This window comes from Leguminivora glycinivorella, chromosome 4, assembly GCF_023078275.1.
Source record: "Leguminivora glycinivorella isolate SPB_JAAS2020 chromosome 4, LegGlyc_1.1, whole genome shotgun sequence".
NCBI lineage: Eukaryota > Metazoa > Arthropoda > Insecta > Lepidoptera > Tortricidae > Leguminivora > Leguminivora glycinivorella.
The window spans coordinates 15,356,905-15,374,774 of record NC_062974.1 but is presented as its reverse complement, the minus strand read 5'-3'; the positions used below and the strand labels follow the sequence as shown (position 1 = coordinate 15,374,774).

The following is a 17,870-nucleotide window of genomic DNA, read 5'->3' as shown; positions in this document are numbered from 1 at the left end:
TTTCTCGTGTGGCGTACTTTGCACCATTAATGAAAGTAAATAAATGAAGAGCTATTTTGGGCATAGTTTCCTCTTAAAACAGTTGTAATATTAAATATGTGTGAATTTCTATCAGAGAAGGGTATTTATGCTTCAAGCTTTATGTAATCCCTGTCCTGTGACATGGGAAGAATGTAAAGCATGAGGAATCTTCTCTAATCGAAAGCCACTTTTACATTTAAACGGTAAAAAGACAAAGTTCATTAATTTTCAACATTAATTAAATAAAACTTACCTGAGGCAGTATCACAGATCACACCAGATACCATGAAGTGCTAAAGCCGTTCAGTTTAGGTTGAGAGAGAGGGACGGAGCTATGGAACTGCTATAGCCGTCCCTTTCTCTCAACCTAAACTGCAGCCGATAGCAGCGCTAATTCATCATCGTTGGAAACATTTGACACTACAATGTTTGCTAGTCCTTGCTTTTCAGTTACCAACGTTCAATTACACTAACACTCACTATTACATGTCGAAGTTGGACACGTGCAGTTGCTGCAATATATTGCGGGCTGAAACAACAAATATTAACATTACTTTCATTGTAACATGAAGCTCTCGTCCGAAACGTGTGACTAAAACATGCGAGATAAAGTAAGTAAGTTGTTTTGGCCGATTTTGTGATCTCACTAAACATACCACAAGGTACTACATCCTGCGTGATTTGATCAAATCTCTGTTTTGGCCATTTCATACGGCCGGCCCGCCTGATATAAGCAGTAAGCGTAGCACTAATCACGGCAGTTTTATGTTCGACTAGCTTTTGTCCGCGACTTCGCTCACGTTACATTCGAAAATTGCGGAATGCTCCATACAAATATGCACCCACCATTTTAGGGAAGTGGGGGGGTTAGAAAGAGAGAAAAAGTGGCCTATGTCACTCTCCATTCCTTCAACTATCTCCACTTCAAAAATCACGTCAATTGGTTGCTCGGTTTTACCGTGAAAGACGGACAAACAAACAGACGCACACACTTTCCCATTTATAATATTAAGTATGGATTAGTTTACGGGACCAGCGGACCAGGACATTTAAAATCTTATCTTTACCTTCGAAAAATAAATATGCCCTTGTTGTTTCTAAAAACATCAGAATTATTTGTACAAAGCTTGCCTCTTTTAGGAGAAACGAGAAACCAGGAATCTCACCTTGAAAATATCCAGTATCATGCAAGTCATCAGGAGTAGGCACAAAGGGAGGTTCAGCGTTGAGTTGGTTGTCCCAATTCACGGCCCTGAACAGAGCCATATTCTTGACGGCTGAGGCTGCGGGCCGGTCCGAGGGTTCCATGGTTAGAAGCGCTTCTACCGCACCCATTGCCTCTTCTGATAACGCTTCTTCGCCTTCGGGCCATTCAAGATCTGTGATAAAATTTACAAAAGGTCAGAAACTACCTAATGAAGTTCACCTACTTATTAATGGGGAAAATCCATGGTCAGTCAGAAGGCCTACCACGAACAATTACATTCTTAAATTGCGGGTATATTTCTTTTTTAGTTCAATTCAAGCGTGGGTAAGGTGACAGAGAAATAAGTTTTTTGCAAAAAAAAACATTGCTCTCCGAGACTTTAAAAAAAATCCCTTACCCGACGGGGATACGACGTTTCATGATGACAGAGTTCTTATGACCTCCTTTCTGCTCCATCTTCAGATCAGCTCTATGATACCATAATATTTCACTGTTACGTGATTTACATGTGTGCAAAATTTCAGCTCAATCGGAAACCGGGAAGTGGGTCAAATTTAGCTTCTACGTTTTAACGCACATTAATGGCCCATTTAATTAGACGGTACGAGAACTCGCATACGAGTTTTATTACATTGCGGTATTGACGGCTGTGCAAAATTGTATGTAGCTTAAACAGCCCGCAATGTAACTAAAATCGCATGCGAGTTCGCGCGCCGTCTAAATCAGGCTTAACACACTAACAAGGCAAGTTGAATAAAAGCTTGTAAAAAACCCACACTTGGCGTACATAGATGTTCACGGTATGCCCTTGGAACGTCGAATTGATGCACACAATTGCACATGGTGCTTGAACAGTAAAGCCAGCAACAGTATAAACTTACTTCTGGACAGAATGTTCTTGAACACAGCTTGCGGCGTCTCATCGTTGAACGGCGGCACGCCGGTCATGAACTCGTACAGACACACGCCCAGCGCCCACCAGTCCACTTGAGGCCCGTGGCCCTGTCTGTAAAAAAGGTGTATAGATTAGTTAGAGCAACATCTCTTTTCAATTTCCCTTAAATAAATCCATTAGGTTTACACGTCGCACTAATGTGAATGAGACACTTGTTCTGCTCCTAATCAAGTAATCACAGAATTTATAATAGTACAAGTACAGAAGGCTCACTGCTCTGATGTTTACAAAATGCCGCCTTTCATAATTTCTTACCTACATTAACAAATGGACCGCACGCGAGCAGCTAACATTGAGGCTGGTTTTAGTGTCACGCGAACCGTCCGCGCGGAGCGATCTGCGCGACCAATTTGTATGAAGTTGATGTTGTCGTCCGCGCCACTCTAAAACGCTCTCTGAAGTTAACACATATTAGTCCAGTGCGGACTAATACTATTACTAGTACTTGTAGTACTATTACTATTATTAGTAGTACTTGTACTATTATAAATTCTGTGATTAGGAGCAGAACAAGTGCCTCATTCACATTAGTGCGACGTGTAAACAAACTTCATGGATTTAAGGGAAAAGAGAGATCTATTGCGCGGCGCGAAGGTCATCACCACTGAATGAGACGGCATGTACTTGAAGCTCGACGAAAGAATCGCCTAATTAAGAATCCATTACTGGGCAGTACAACTTTTCACTTTCAAAAAAACCTTGCTAGTTGTTAGTGTTGAAACTTGTACCTACTTAGTCATGTGTAATATCAACAGTGGAGAAAAAAAAATAGAGAAAGACAATATCTTACTTCAATAAAAGCTCAGGAGCCAAATAATCTGGTGTTCCTAGAATCCGTTGATCAGACACCTGATTCCCGCGCCTCACACTCTTGGGTGTCCGGTACGGGGTCTGGGCTGTTGCTAGGGGCGTTTTGCACTCTGTGGGCGACCGACTTCCTTCACCCTAAAAGATAAGTAAAATATAATAAGGTTTGGTTTGAACCACTTGACGTTTAAAATTACTATAGTACTCGTACTTAAAACAAACATGTCTTTTTTACTATAGGAAATTCTTATTTCAAATTTTTTAGCAGCCTAGAACTTTTTAGTATCCTACTGCTGGCCAAAAGAGCTCTTGGAAATAAATCTTCCCCAAGTGCAATATCCATCCAGTTGCTAAAGAAGGTGTCAACTGTCAGCATGCAACCGTCTCATCATAGGTCTTAAATACGAGTATAATAAATATGTATATATACTATTTTACATTAAAATAACTAACTATCTCAAGTGCTGGTAGCCTAGCGGTAAGTACGAGCGACTTTCGTTCCGGAGGTCAGATGGCAGTCGCTTTCGTAAAAACTAGTGCCTACGCCAAATCTTGGGATTAGTTGTCAAAGCGGACCCCAGGCTCAGCAGCCGTGGCAAATGCCGGAAGAACGCAAAAAGGATGATGATTACAATAACTATCTCTAATATAGGTACTATAGTCTAACATACCTTGCTCATTCTCCGAGTAGGAAATATTTCTAAACTAGTTGATATATGTTTACTGAACACGATAGATTTCTCCTTAATGCCCGACATTGGTTGATCGTCCTTGGGTAAATTGAATCGCGTGGCTTTCTGCTTCTTTTTCCCATCCGGTGATTGCTCATTCGCAACTGGTGTTGAAAATATTACGCCTACGTTGAAATTATAGCTGTCGTTTTGAGACGCCCATCTGCAAAACATAAATAGTGTTAAAATAACAGAAATAACAATTTCAAAAAAGCGGCCAAGAGCGTGTCGTGCTACGCTCAATGTAGGGTTCCGTAGTTTCCCATATTTTTTTTACTTTAGGAGTGATTATTTCCGAAAATATGAGTATCATCAAAAAATTATTTGAATAAACCCCTATTCATTTTTAAATACCTATCTAACTATATATCACACATTAGGGTTGAAATGAAAGAAAGAAAAAACACTCCCCACTTTACGTGTAGGGGGGGTACCCTAATAAAACATTTTTTTCCACTTTTTATTTTTGTACTTTGTCGGCGTGATTGATATACATATTGGTACTAAATTTCAGCTTTTCAGTCCTAACGGTCACTGAGATTATCCGCGGACGGACGGACGGACAAGACATGGCGAAACTATAAGGGTTCCTAGTTGACTACGGAACCCTAAAAAAGAATACTTCTTTTACCATATCACAGACCAATACAACAAGACGGCCCTTACAGGGCGACTCGCGGTCACCAAGCATACGAAAAATCAGGTTTATAAAAGTTTGAACGCGTGCGACACCGATCAGTAGCGCCCAAGTATACGACCCGCTAACAGTGTTCGTGTCCGCTCGGGAAAAAATCTTAAATAATCAAATTTGGTTGCAAACAATGGTCTCTTGCAGCATAAAGTGGTGTGGCAAGTCTTCTAACACTTCTACATATAAAAAAGATGGAATAACATTCCACAGTTAAGTCAAATTAATTATTTTGTTGAATATTGTTTATTATCCGCGGAGTTCATTTATACTGGTCAATATGGTTGTACTGAGCGGCGCCGAGGCGTGTCCATCCCTTTTTGCCTAGTTAACAATGCGATATGCTATCCCTTTCACGTAAACGACTAGGGATGGGGCCATGTTAGTTTATGTCTGTTGCGGGAACTTCGTACTACCGTTCGTACCATGTGCTACCATTTTATGAAATATAAAAGAAAGCAGATTTGTAATTGTGAATAATTATCTAGAATCTGTAGAGTCTGTAGTGTTATTTAGTTGATTGATTAGTTTAGAATATTTAGTTGGTAATTTAACTTAGTAAACGTAAGAAAAAATGCACAGTTTGGTTATTAGTTACTAGAATGATTTTTATTGAGGTGCTATCACAACACAGACCAATACAACAAGACGGCCCTTACAGGGCGACTCGCGGTCACCAAGCATACGACAAATCAGGTTTATAAAAGTTTGAACGCGTGCGACACCGATCAGTAGCGCCCAAGTATACGATCCGCTAACAGTGTTCGTGTCCGCTCGGGAAAAAATCTTAAATAATCAAATTTGGTTGCAAACAATGGTCTCTTGCAGCATAAAGTGGTGTGACAAGTCTTCTAACACTTCTACATATAAAAAAGATGGAATAACATTCCACAGTTAAGTCAAATTAATTATTTTGTTGAATCTTATACATTTGAACGAGCAATTCTTGTATATTTATTTATTTATTTATTTATATATTTATTTATTTACACTGACGATCTCGGAAACCGCTCTAACGATTTCGCAGAAATTTGTTATGTGGGGGTTTTTGGGGGTGAAAAATCGGTCTAACTTATCCTTTAGGTCCCGGAAAACGCGAATTTTCGAGTTTTCATGCGTTTTTCTTCGCGCGCCATCTCGTGTGCAGTAGTTGTACTGTTAAGACAGAATTCTTTCGGTCGATGTAAGTACTATTTATTGCAAACACTAGATGGCGACACAGGTCAAGGCTAAAACGAATAGAAAAATACACTATTTGAGTTTTTGTGGCGAAATGCGCGCCATCTCGTGTGGAGTAGTTGTGTTGTTAAGGCTGAGAATTCTTTCGCTCGATGTAGGTACTATTCATTTTTGAACTAGATGGCGACACATGTCAAGGATACGAAACAGAACCGAGCGAAGCTCGGTTGCCCAGATATTATTGTTTATTATCCGCGGAGTTCATTTATACTGGTCAATATGGTTGTACTGAGCGGCGCCGAGGCGCGTCCATCCCTTTTTACCTAGTTAACAATGCGATATGCTATCCCTTTCACGTAAACGACTAGGGATGGGGCCATGTTAGTTTATGTCTGTTGCGGGAACTTCGTACTACCGTTCGTACCATGTGCTACCATTTTATGAAATATAAAAGAAAGCAGATTTGTAATTGTGAATAATTATCTAGAATCTGTAGAGTCTGTAGTGTTATTTAGTTGATTGATTAGTTTAGAATATTTAGTTGGTAATTTAACTTAGTAAACGTAAGTAAAAATTAACAGTTTAGTTATTAACCCCCGACGCAAAAACGACGGGATGCTATAAGTTTGACGTGTCTGTCTGTCTGGCTGTTTGTCTGTGTGTGTGTCTGTCTGTGGCACCGTAGCTCCCGAACGGGTGAACCGATTTCGATTTAGTTTTTTTTGTTTGAAAGCTGAGTTAGTCGAGTGTTCTTAGCCATGTTTCATGAAAATCGGTACACTATGTCGCGGTCGGGGGTTTTTTCAAAATTTTAATTTTGTGGTTAGGTTATTAGTTACTAGAATGATTTTTATTGAGGTGCTATCACAATCATCATCCTCCTTGCGTTATCCCGGCATCGGCTTTCGCCACGGCTCATGGGAGCCTGGGGTCCGCTTTGGAAACTAATCCCAAGATTTGGCGTAGGCACTATAGTTTTATGAAAGCGACTGCCATCTGACCTTCCAACCCGAAGGGTAACTAGGCCTTATTATAATTTAATTATAATATTATAATTTGTTGCAAAACAAATTCACCACAGTACTGGTACCGGTACCATTGTCTATAATAGACATGTCCCATTCCCATCCCTACTGCTAATCGTAAAGGCGCGCCATTATTTGAAACGACCAATGGCAGCACCGTGCGCGCCCGCCTCACCCCGCAAGGATTGGTGATTGCGTCTCGAACAATATCGCTTACATTAGGCTTCTAGTGGGGTGTTCTGTGTATCACAATCATCATCCTCCTTGCGTTATCCCGGCATCGGCATTCGCCACGGCTCATGGGAGCCTGGGGTCCGCTTTGGAAACTAATCCCAAGATTTGGCGTAGGCACTAGTTTTATGAAAGCGACTGCCATCTGACCTTCCAACCCGAAGGGTAACTAGGCCTTATTATAATTTAATTATAATATTATAATTTGTTGCAAAACAAATTCACCACAGTACTGGTACCGGTACCATTGTCTATGTCCCATTCCCATCCCTGCTGCTAATCGTAAAGGCGCGCCATTATTTGAAACGACCAATGGCAGCACCGTCCGCGCCCGCCTCACCCCGCAAGGATTGGTGATTTGCGTCTCGAACAATATCGCTTGCATTAGGCTTCTAGTGGGGTGTTCTGTGTACCATATAAACGACGTTATCAACTTTTGCTGTAATGTTTTTAACTTCCAATACTAGTCTGTATTATCTTTAGGTATTTAAATAAATTTAAACAATATCTACCCTCAAAAAGTTCCTAAACCAGTTGAGGAAAAATGAAAATTTTACACAACCAAATAAGGAGGTTAAAAACAGGTCTCTCAGTGACAGATCCGCGTGGTTTTGTATTTGGTTGGTTAACCGACCAATGTTGAAACTACCCAAAAATATACAAATTATTTGTTTACGTTTTTTTGAATACCTCAAAGTACAGAGTACAGTTTGTTACCACCTCAGCACATTATAAGAAAGTACTCCTTTATGCCCCAGTTTAAGCTAAGATAGCAGCTAATATTAAACTCACCTCTTTTTCAAAACTCCTTTGGTCGGATTCTTGCGCTGCTCTGGCGTGGGATGTATGGACATCCGTTTAGGCGTGTTCTGTTCTGGCTAACTTCCAGCACCATGATCTCTTGCGTGCACCCACTGTGGTTCTCCTTGGACTCAGCGAGACTTGTCACACCAGTGGGCGAGTCGCCATCGACATAAGATTCTTTTTTTTTAATGAAACTTACTACACTTACCTCTTTTTTAAAACCCCTTTGATCGGGTTCTTGCGCCGCTCTGGCGTGGGATGTATGGACATCCGTTTAGGCGTGTTCTGGCTAACTTCCAGCGCCATGATCTCTTGTGTGAGCCCACTGTGGTTCTCCTTGGAATCCGCGAGGCTCATCACACCCGTTGGCGTGTCGCCATCTACATCCAAGATTCTTTTTCTTTTCTTTGCTCTGAAACTACAATGTAACATTCATTATCAAATTTCAAAAAATTATGTGGATTTTGAAACTGAGATTGATAACTTCTCTTTTTAGGGTTCCGTAGTCAACTAGGAACCCTTATAGTTTCGCCATGTCTGTCTGTCCGTCCGTCCGTCCGCAGATAATCTCAGTAACCGTTAGCACTAGAAAGCTGAAATTTGGTACCAATATGTATATCAATCACGCCAACAAAGCGCAAAAATAAAAAATGGAAAAAAAAATTGTATTAGGGTACCCCCCCTACATGTAAAGTGGGGGCTGATATTTTTTTTCATTCCAACCTCAACGTGTGATATATTGTTGGATAGGTATTAAAAAATGAATAAGGGTTAATATTTTCGTAAATAATCGCTCCTAAAGGAAAAAAAAGTGCGCCCCCCCCCCCTCTAACTTTTGAACCATATGTTTAAAAAATATGAAAAAAATCACAAAAGTAGAACTTTATATAGACTTTCTAGGAAAATTGTTTTGAACTTGATAGGTTTAGTAGTTTTTGAGAAAAATACGGAAAACTACGGAACCCTACACTGAGCGTGGCCCGACACGCTCTTGGCCGGTTTTTTTTTATTATTATTTTTTTTTTTTATTTATTATATTTTAGAAACATACAGTCGTTTACAAACAGTACTTATACAATATTGTTAAAGTATATAGACCTAGAGTTTCATTAATTTGTTACATAAAATCACAGTCTGTTTTTTTTTTAAATGTTACTTAACCAAAACTAAACATTTGAGAGCGTAAGAAAAGGAAAAGGTACATTATTACCTAAACAAAAGCACGTTTTAAAGTATTGATGGAACAAGTGAATATATCTATGTTAGAAAGCTTGGCATTTTCGTTAAATAGTTTGCAGGCACGTCTTATGAACATATTTTGTGCATAACACGTTCTACTGTTGGGAATCGAGAATAATCTTTTCTTCTGACAGTGGCGCTGACGTCTACGGGGAACTCTGAGCTGTATTTGGTGTAGTAGTGAGGGGACATCTAATACATTGCGCATAATTTTATAGAGTAAGACGGAATCTGCGATATCTCGACGGTTACTGAGTGTTTGAAATTTATGGTGGATTAGAGATTCGCTATAACTAACATGTGTGTGACCAGTTCTAAAATCAAGAGTTTTAAGGAACTTTCTTTGTATCCGTTCTAGTCGTTCAATATGGATATTATGATAAGGTTTCCATACTGTATTAGCAAACTCGAGATGACTGCGAACAAAACTGTTAAAGAGGATTTTGTAGGTGGTACTATTTTTAAAAGGTTTACCAACTCTTAGAATGAAGCCCAGTTGTTTGTAAGCTTTTTTAGGGTTCCGTAGTCAACTAGGAACCCTTATAGTTTCGCCATGTCTGTCTGTCCGTCCGTCCGTCCGTCCGTCCGTCCGTCCGTCCGTCCGTCCGCGGATAATCTCAGTAACCGTTAGCACTAGAAAGCTGAAATTTGGTACCAATATGTATATCAATCACGCCAACAAAGTGCAAAAATAAAAAATGAAAAAAATGTTTTATTAGGGTACCCCCCCTACATGTAAAGTGGGGGCTGATATTTTTTTTAATTCCAACCCCAACGTGTGATATATTGTTGGATAGGTATTTAAAAATGAATAAGGGTTTACTAAGATCGTTTTTTGATAATATTAATATTTTCGGAAATAATCGCTCCTAAAAGAAAAAAAAGTGCGTCCCCCCCTCTAACTTTTGAACCATATGTTTAAAAAATATGAAAAAAATCACAAAAGTAGAACTTTATAAAAACTTTCTAGGAAAATTGTTTTGAACTTGATGGGTTTAGTAGTTTTTGAGAAAAATACGAAAAACTACGGAACCCTACACTGAGCGTGGCCCGACACGCTCTTGGCCGGTTTTTTATGACAGAATCTAAAGTGACAATCCATAAGAAAAGGGCCCTTATGGCGGTTTCTAGTTACGGAGATATCGACGTTTTTGTAAAATCGTTCGAAATTATCGATTTTTGAATTTATGCAAAATAGTAAAATATACGAATAGACGTGCAATTGTAGCTTGGTTTCAGTAGTGTACGTTAAGTATTTCTATATTAAAATTCAGCTCAAAGTTTAGTAGAAAAGGGCCCTTATGCCAGAGCGCGTTCGAAAATATGAAAACTGTTGTTAAAAAATGTTGTAATTACTTACAACTTTTGTTTATAAGTTAGTTTATGTTATATAGGTACGATTCAATGAAGTACTTTGATACCTAATTTAAAAATTACCCGATTTAGGTACCTAGTCGTCACTTTAAAATAAAAATCTTACTCGTGAGTAGCTACTAAGTGCAATCTGACTTCAAACCTCACTCGGCGGCGTGTCAAAGCGAAGATGTTCTTCCTTTGACTAATGCCGCCGTTACCACTGTCTCTCTCTTACTCGCGACCAAACGCTTTATTTATAAATGCAATTATAGGCACAGTTGATGCCACGTGGCAATGTTGCAGCAGTTGACGGTACGTAGTTTATGAATGGTCCCTTATTGGTGACATTATTGGTGGTAAGATGTGTTTTCTTCCGATATACTAAGTGTCTTAAATAATTAAAAAACAAATATTAAGAATTACAAATCGATCTGGTAGGTACTGTGTGAATTAATAATTATAATAAACGTTTTATGAGAATTACTGATTAATGATCAAGATTTTAAGTTTACTTCATATAACATTTTTTCTTTGGTATTCTGTTATAATACAAGATAAGTAACTAAAATAATAAAATACATTAGCAATGAGTAATTTTTATCTGTAATGGTCATAAGGGCCCTTTTCCCAAATGTATGGGAGTCAATAATTTGTGATTTTTATGTAACTTTAAAAATTTATAAATAAAAAAATAAGACATGCAGAATAATTCTGACACTTTAGTTATAAATGTGTAGACTGATTAAATATAATTTAGAAGTCTCTATACGAAAATTATTATTATTATAGGAGCAGATGTTAAATATTCTAATTGTGATATTCTGATTAAAATATACATATTTAATGAACCATGGGATTTTATTTCTATCCTTAAATGTAAGTTGAAACATATATAACTATGTACTATAGTTCAGATAGCAACATATTAGAAGAAAAGCCAAAAAAATATGTTTTCCTAATTTTTTCTTATAAGCGACTTGCCCTAATCAAAGCTCGATTTTTCATGATCTGGAAGTCGATGAAACACAATCACAACTGATTCTCAAAGAAATGTACCTTGAGATACACAATCAATCGTCATCTATGTAACTTCCAATGGGAACACCCTTAAAGTGAGTTTCAAACTTGTTTTCACGTTTTCTCAAAAGTGCAATACTTAGCATGTGTATGCTTGATGATTTTTAAAAAAAAAGTACGTGGCCTAGGGCCATGATTTTTTTTGTATTAGATAGCTTATTTAATGCAGATTTAGGATCTGTGCCTAACTCAATACCTGCCATAAGGGCCTTTCTGTGATGGATTGTCACAAATGAGGTATGAACGATAGTTTAGAATCCATTAGAACTCCAAGATCACGGATTAGTGTTACTCTACGCAGGTGATTATTACATAATGTGAAGTTATATTGTGCATTATTTTTTTTTCGTGTAAAGTTTATTACAGAACATTTATTTATATTTAAAAATAAATCATTATCTTTACAGAATGTCTCAAAACTAATTAAATCATCCTGCAGCAAATAATAATCTTCAACCGTATTTATGACTTTATAAATTTTCGTGTCATCTGCGTAGAGCAAAACCTTTGAGTGTTTGATATATTTATCTAAATCGTTAATAAATAGCGTAAAAAGCAACGGGCCTAAATGAGATCCCTGGGGTACACCGGAACTAATTGTTTTCCATTGAGAAGTGTAACCTGATAATACTACACATTGGCTTCGATTTTCAACGTAAGATTTGATCCAACGAAAAAGGTCTCCGTGTATCCCGAGGTGCCAAAGCTTAAGAAGAAGCTTATTGTGACAAATTTTGTCAAAGGCCTTGGCAAAATCAGTGTACACAGCCTCTACACATGAGCCTCCATCCATTGCGACTAAAATATCATTGGTAAAAGTTAAGAGATTAGTGTCTACCGACCGACCTTTGAAAAAACCATGTTGTATTATGGAGTCACAGCGATGGCCAGTAAATAACTTTTTATCACACGAACTTTCGAAATGTCAGCATAGGTATTTCAATACATTTAGTTTAAAATTTGATTATTACTTCTGGAGTGTAGTATATATCTCGGGTGGCTGTAGGATGATTACAAACTCGAGTTATCAAAGCCCTCCGCCTTCGGCGTTAGGCTTCAAACAGCCTCTCGTTTGTAATCCATCACTTTCCGCCCTTAATACACAATGTACTACCTATTATTCACTACCAGACAAAAAATGGCGCACAACATCAGAAACCGGTCGTAATAACTGCCCGCTTGTATGGATGGCGAGAACCCGCCGCGGGTTCTCAGGCCTCTGGGCAAATTTTCACAAGTTCTTGGTTGCCAAAGTGTTAAGACTCACCTAGGTATTCTTTTCAAAGAGTGTCCCCTACACAAAGGTGACGTCGACTGGTCATGTTGGGAATCAGCAGAAACGATTGACTCTTCCATTGATGATGCAGTGTTGCTGCTTATATCTGTTGACTTATTGTCTCTGGAGGAATCTGTTTTTGAGCTCTCGCACGTGTGGTAAGAGCTTAATGATTCCGATCCTGAGTCCTGCGACTGTAAAACAACATTGAATTAAGTTTATAGAATACTAGCTGTTTCCCGCGGCTTCGCTCGCGTTAGAAAGAGACAAAAAGTAGCCTATGTCACTCTCCATCCCTTCAACTATCACCACCTAAAAAATCACGTCAATTCGTCGCTCCGTTTTGGCGTGAAAGACGGACAAACAAACAGACACACACACTTTCCCATTTATAATATTAGTATGGATATAAACCAGGAGAGAGGGAAGAGAGGAAGAAGTACGTTGTACATACTTAAATATTTACCCCTTTATTCATAAACGTACACTAAAGTTATCAAGCCGATAAAGTTCGTTTGTCCCTTTCTATCACACCAATACGTCGGAAAGGGACAAACGAACTTTATCGGCTTGATAACTTTAGAGTACGTTTATGAATAAAGGGGTTAGCGTCAGTATCTACACATCTCGGACACTGGCGATCAAATATATGAAAGAGGCGCGTTCCTAGCACACATTCCAAGCTCGTATAGGTGAACGCGCACCATGCTTGTATGAGTGAGATATGACAGATCGACTGGTCGCGTTTTTGACAGGCGGTAGCTGTGCGGTAACCGAGAGGGGGTGGGCGGCACTTTCAGCGGGGAGCGGGAATGGCCATACTGTACGATAGTACTCTTTATTATACTGTGGTATCTATGTGTCTTATTTCTCTCATGTACATTTTAGACTTAGCAACTGCTGTTTGTAATAGCTATAGTGGTGATCTATTTATATCTTAAGGTGCTGATAGACTTGAGTGTTCTCGCAAAAAGAAGAATGCACAAGCCTTTGTCGAAAATTATGTAGTGTTTTCTTAGAAAACTGTGAATGACAGAACAGACAGAAGAGAACATGTAGCTCTTTAAGTGGATGCTATATTTCATCAACACTTTTAAATTTCAATATATTGGATACTTTTCCTGCTATCAATCGATTTTAACAGACATCCATATCCATACTAATATTATAAATGGGTAAGTGTGTGTGTCGGTTTGTTTGTCCATCTTTCACGGCAAACGGAGCGACGAATTGACGTGATTTTTTAAGTGGAGATAGTTGAAGGGATGGAGAGTGACATAGGCATTTTGTGCTCTTTCTAACGCGAGCAAAGCCGCGGGCAAAAGCTAGTATAAAATAACAACCATATGAAACCAAAAACATACAATCACATCATCCAAATGGATGCTCTCAGCACTCATAAAGGGATGAATGCCGGAGAGCTGAGAGTGGTCCAGGATCCCAGTCTTCAAGTCTCCTACTTCACCAAACAGCCCTTTAGATTTACCTGCAATGGGAGAACAGAATCAATGAAGATATGCTTCATAAGCTTGTTGATTTTTTACATTTTACGAAGTGATGACTGACAGTTGGTGGATTTAGTGTAAGCACAGAATATATAATAGTACAAGTACAGAAGGCCCACTGCTTTGATGTTCACAAAATGCCGCCTTTTTAAATGCCTACAAAATTCTAACAAAGAAACGAGCCGCACGTGCGCAGCGTCGGACGATAGGGTTGCCTATGGATTAAAAGGAATTAATACTCAGATAAAATGTTATACTATTATAGTTGTTTTGGGTACTCTCTAGTTATATATACAGTATTCATATATTTTTGTTTAAGTCCAAATATCGCAAGCCTTATTGAACTTTTCCGTGGGACAATCAGTAGTAGATCTGTTGAAGATTGTCCTATTTTATTCATGATGGCTATTTAACTGAGCATTATTAGCCATTCCACACGCGGACATCTCATATGAACCTTAAAAAAGTATTTGCGACGTAAAGTAACAACGGAAAGTACGAACGTGCGTTCCGTGAGAACGCGCGCCACCCTGATTGGTCGCGGCCGCCAGCATGTACTTGTAGCGCGGCGATAGAATCGCGGAGTGAGCCGCCCCTGGTGTAAGTTCTTTTTAAATTGACTTTAATGACATGAAATGGGCGAGTTAAATATTAAGTTTTTTTCTAGAGTTAATATAATAAATAAATAATATAAGATAATAATTCCTGATAGCTTTAATTGTTCTTCTTGTGTTATGACTTTCTTCCAGGTGATGCTTTTTTCCACAATATACATACATTGACGTGAGTACAACTGTTGATCCATTAAATATTTGAATATACATACAAAGTGCAGTTTTTTTCAATCATACAGCTTAAATTTAGAATAAAATTATTAAGCCTAAAAATAGATGTGGCGTACACGTCTCTTTTAGTTCATCAATGAGGTTCTCACAGGGTTCCACAGACGTAGCTGAATTATATGTACTGTCCCTGTCTCCGCCCGAGCCGAATGACAGGTGTGACGTCAGAGACTGCAACTGCCCAGGAGTTCTCAAGTTAAGGCTCGGAGTTCTATTCACAAAATCAGAGATTTCCAAGTCTGGAAAGAATAAAAATATCATTTAAGTCAAGTTTACAAAATGTCAGTAAAAGAAAAAAAAACTATTAAATTTTTTGTACTAAAATAAAAATGCTGGGCATAAAGAATTTGTACATCGGCTCGCAAATGTCACTGCAAGTGGATCAGAAATATATCAATGCGTGTGTGGAGTGGGACAGAGATAGGAAAAGCGGGGCAATGTACTAACTTATGTAATATGTGGTTTGCATCCATAGTTTGTTAGTCCTGCAACTCTTTCAGTAAAAGCTTGGAAAGGGGAGGTCCTATACATTATGATTTTTGAGACCCGTAACACCATCTATCACAGGTAAAGAGTTTTAATTGCTTGGCACAGCATGGGCACATTGGGCACGCGTTGGGCAGACAGAATAACGTCTGTGACAAAGACCACTTTGCAGGCTAGCATGCACCGGGCCCAGGATCGAGTGGCGTGGAGACAACTGGTGAAGAGCATCCACATTCGTCACGTCCCTCAGCCATGAGGATACGACAAAGAAGAAGAGTTTTAATTACATAAGATCGATAGGTACACAATGTTTACATGCAAAATTAAGAGTATTAGGACAAGATAGTTAATATACGGTCGTGGTAGATGGCGTAAAGAACAAAACATACTAATTAACTTGAACACTATCTCTGCAGAGAAACTACCTGAGATAGACTATAAGAGAGTTAGAGTGGGAGAAGATTACTCAAGCTCCCCAAGGCTGTGATCGCTTACCATCAGGCGACCTGTCTGCTCGTTTGCCTCCTATCCCATAAAAAAAAAAGTCAATGAAGGAATATGATTTGAGCCCTATACCCCAACAGAGTAAAAAAAGTATTTTAACAAGAGAAGAAGAAGAGAGATTATAGACCTATCTTACCTCTATGGATCTCAATCCTAGACAGACCAAAGTCTGTCAACTTAACATGACCACTTTTAGCAATCAGCATGTTGTCCGGTTTCAAATCTCTGTGTATGATATTGTGCTTGTGCAAGTAATCCAAAGCTAAAGTCACTTCTGCTATGTAGAACACAGCCATGGCCTCTTCGAGAAACCCATACATTCCTAGCAGTGACTTCAGATCACCACCTACCATGTACTCCATGACCTGTAATTTATCAAATGTTGGGATGTAAATGTAATAGTACTAACACGCATAAGTCGAACCAATATACTCCCATACGTGAGAGTGAGAAGAAGGTGTCTTATTCTTGCTCTTATTTGCAACCTTCTTATTGACCACCGGTCTGGCCTAGCGCATAGTGACCCCGACTGCTAAGCCGCGGTCCCGGGTTCGAAACCCAGTAAGGGCATTTATTAGTGTGATGAACACAAATATTTGTTTCTGAGACATGGATGTTTTCTATGTTTATAAGTATGTATTTATCTATATATGTAAGTATATTGTTGCATAGCACCCATAGTACAAGCTTTGCTTAGTTTGGGGCTAAGTTGATCTATGTAAGGTGTCCCCCATATTTATTTTATTTATTTATGGAAGAAATTAGATCAGCTTAGTTGTGTGGTAGCACTATAATAAAAACTTAATATATTTTATTTAGCTGACATAAAGTGATTTGGGAGTATTTAGGATCTCAGCTGATTCAATAACGTTTCTTAAACTAAGCATAATGTGCAGCTAGATTAATATTCTGATGATAGGTAATAATAAATTTAACAGCAAAACAAAATTACACTTTACACTAAAAAAACACAGCGAATCCTCATTTAAAAACAAATTACTATCTGTTGACGGATCTTGCTAACTCTGTTTACTTATTGATAATTTCTGTGTTAATTTGTAATTTTGTAATAGTTTAAATGTGTAAACTTAGTTAATTTATATATAGCCCTTGGGGCAATAGGAATATTGTCATACTTAATATTATGTTTTTGCATGCTGTGATTACCTATAAGTGGGGGATCAATTATGAATGGGCTTTTTATAATCTGTAATTATTAGTATGTATATTGTATCTTCTGTTGGTGATCCTAATAAACAAATAAACAAATAAAGTTAACTCACCAGATACACAGAAGACACTGACTGCAGTGAATAAAACAAATGAACACAAAATGGACTCCTTGATAAAGCCAAAGCATTCCTCTCTGTAACCACTTGTGTTACCATATTTTTATTTATCATATCAGATTTCTTCATAACTTTAATGGCATACATAAGCTCTTTGTTGTTTTTCTTGTGCGCCAGAAACACCTTGCCAAATGCTCCTCGACTGATAGGCTTCACAATTGTGAAATCATTTATATCTGGAGCCTGTAAAGATAAACCAATTCATACAATGAAATCACACAGGCGTGCATGGTATTTTTCACGATGGAACTAATTTTATTGGTAGAGGTTGAATTGATACTACACTTATCTTTAAATTACTATTAATCCGATGACAATGCAATAATATTTCAACAGAAATAACAATTCTTAAAATATAAAAATAAGTACCCACCTTAGTAATTACAGTATCACTAATGGCATTTATCTTTTCCAATATAGTGTGCCCCGCTGCCAGTTCTTCAACTTTTGAATCGTTAGAAGCCATTTCTAATTATTTTAAGATCAAATTAAAAGATTTCGAGAATAATGTTTAATTTTCAGCAATACAATTTTGAAACCAACCGCATGATTGTGAAGTGCAGTTTGACACTAAACTGACAACTGACA

The 17,870-nt window shown here is 38.2% G+C and overlaps 1 protein-coding gene across 2 annotated transcripts; it reads right to left on the bottom strand.

Annotated features, from left to right (window-relative positions):
* Nucleotides 1-405: 405 nt before the first annotated feature.
* LOC125225858 (serine/threonine-protein kinase greatwall) lies at nt 406-17,839 on the bottom strand. 2 transcript variants are annotated; one of them, XM_048129731.1, is made up of 12 exons: nt 17,656-17,839; nt 17,217-17,465; nt 16,070-16,298; nt 15,003-15,182; nt 13,961-14,082; nt 12,588-12,790; nt 7,857-8,066; nt 3,662-3,884; nt 2,974-3,128; nt 2,110-2,234; nt 1,188-1,400; nt 406-550 (listed from the first exon to the last, which is right to left on the bottom strand). In XM_048129731.1, exons 1-12 carry the CDS (start codon nt 17,746-17,748, stop codon nt 504-506), a joined length of 2,049 nt encoding a protein of 682 aa, XP_047985688.1. In that variant the 5' UTR covers nt 17,749-17,839; the 3' UTR covers nt 406-503. The 2 variants fall into 2 exon arrangements, with proteins under 2 accessions (XP_047985688.1, XP_047985689.1); XM_048129732.1 differs by having other exon boundaries at nt 15,036-15,182.
* Between the last annotated feature and the right edge of the window lie 31 nt (nt 17,840-17,870).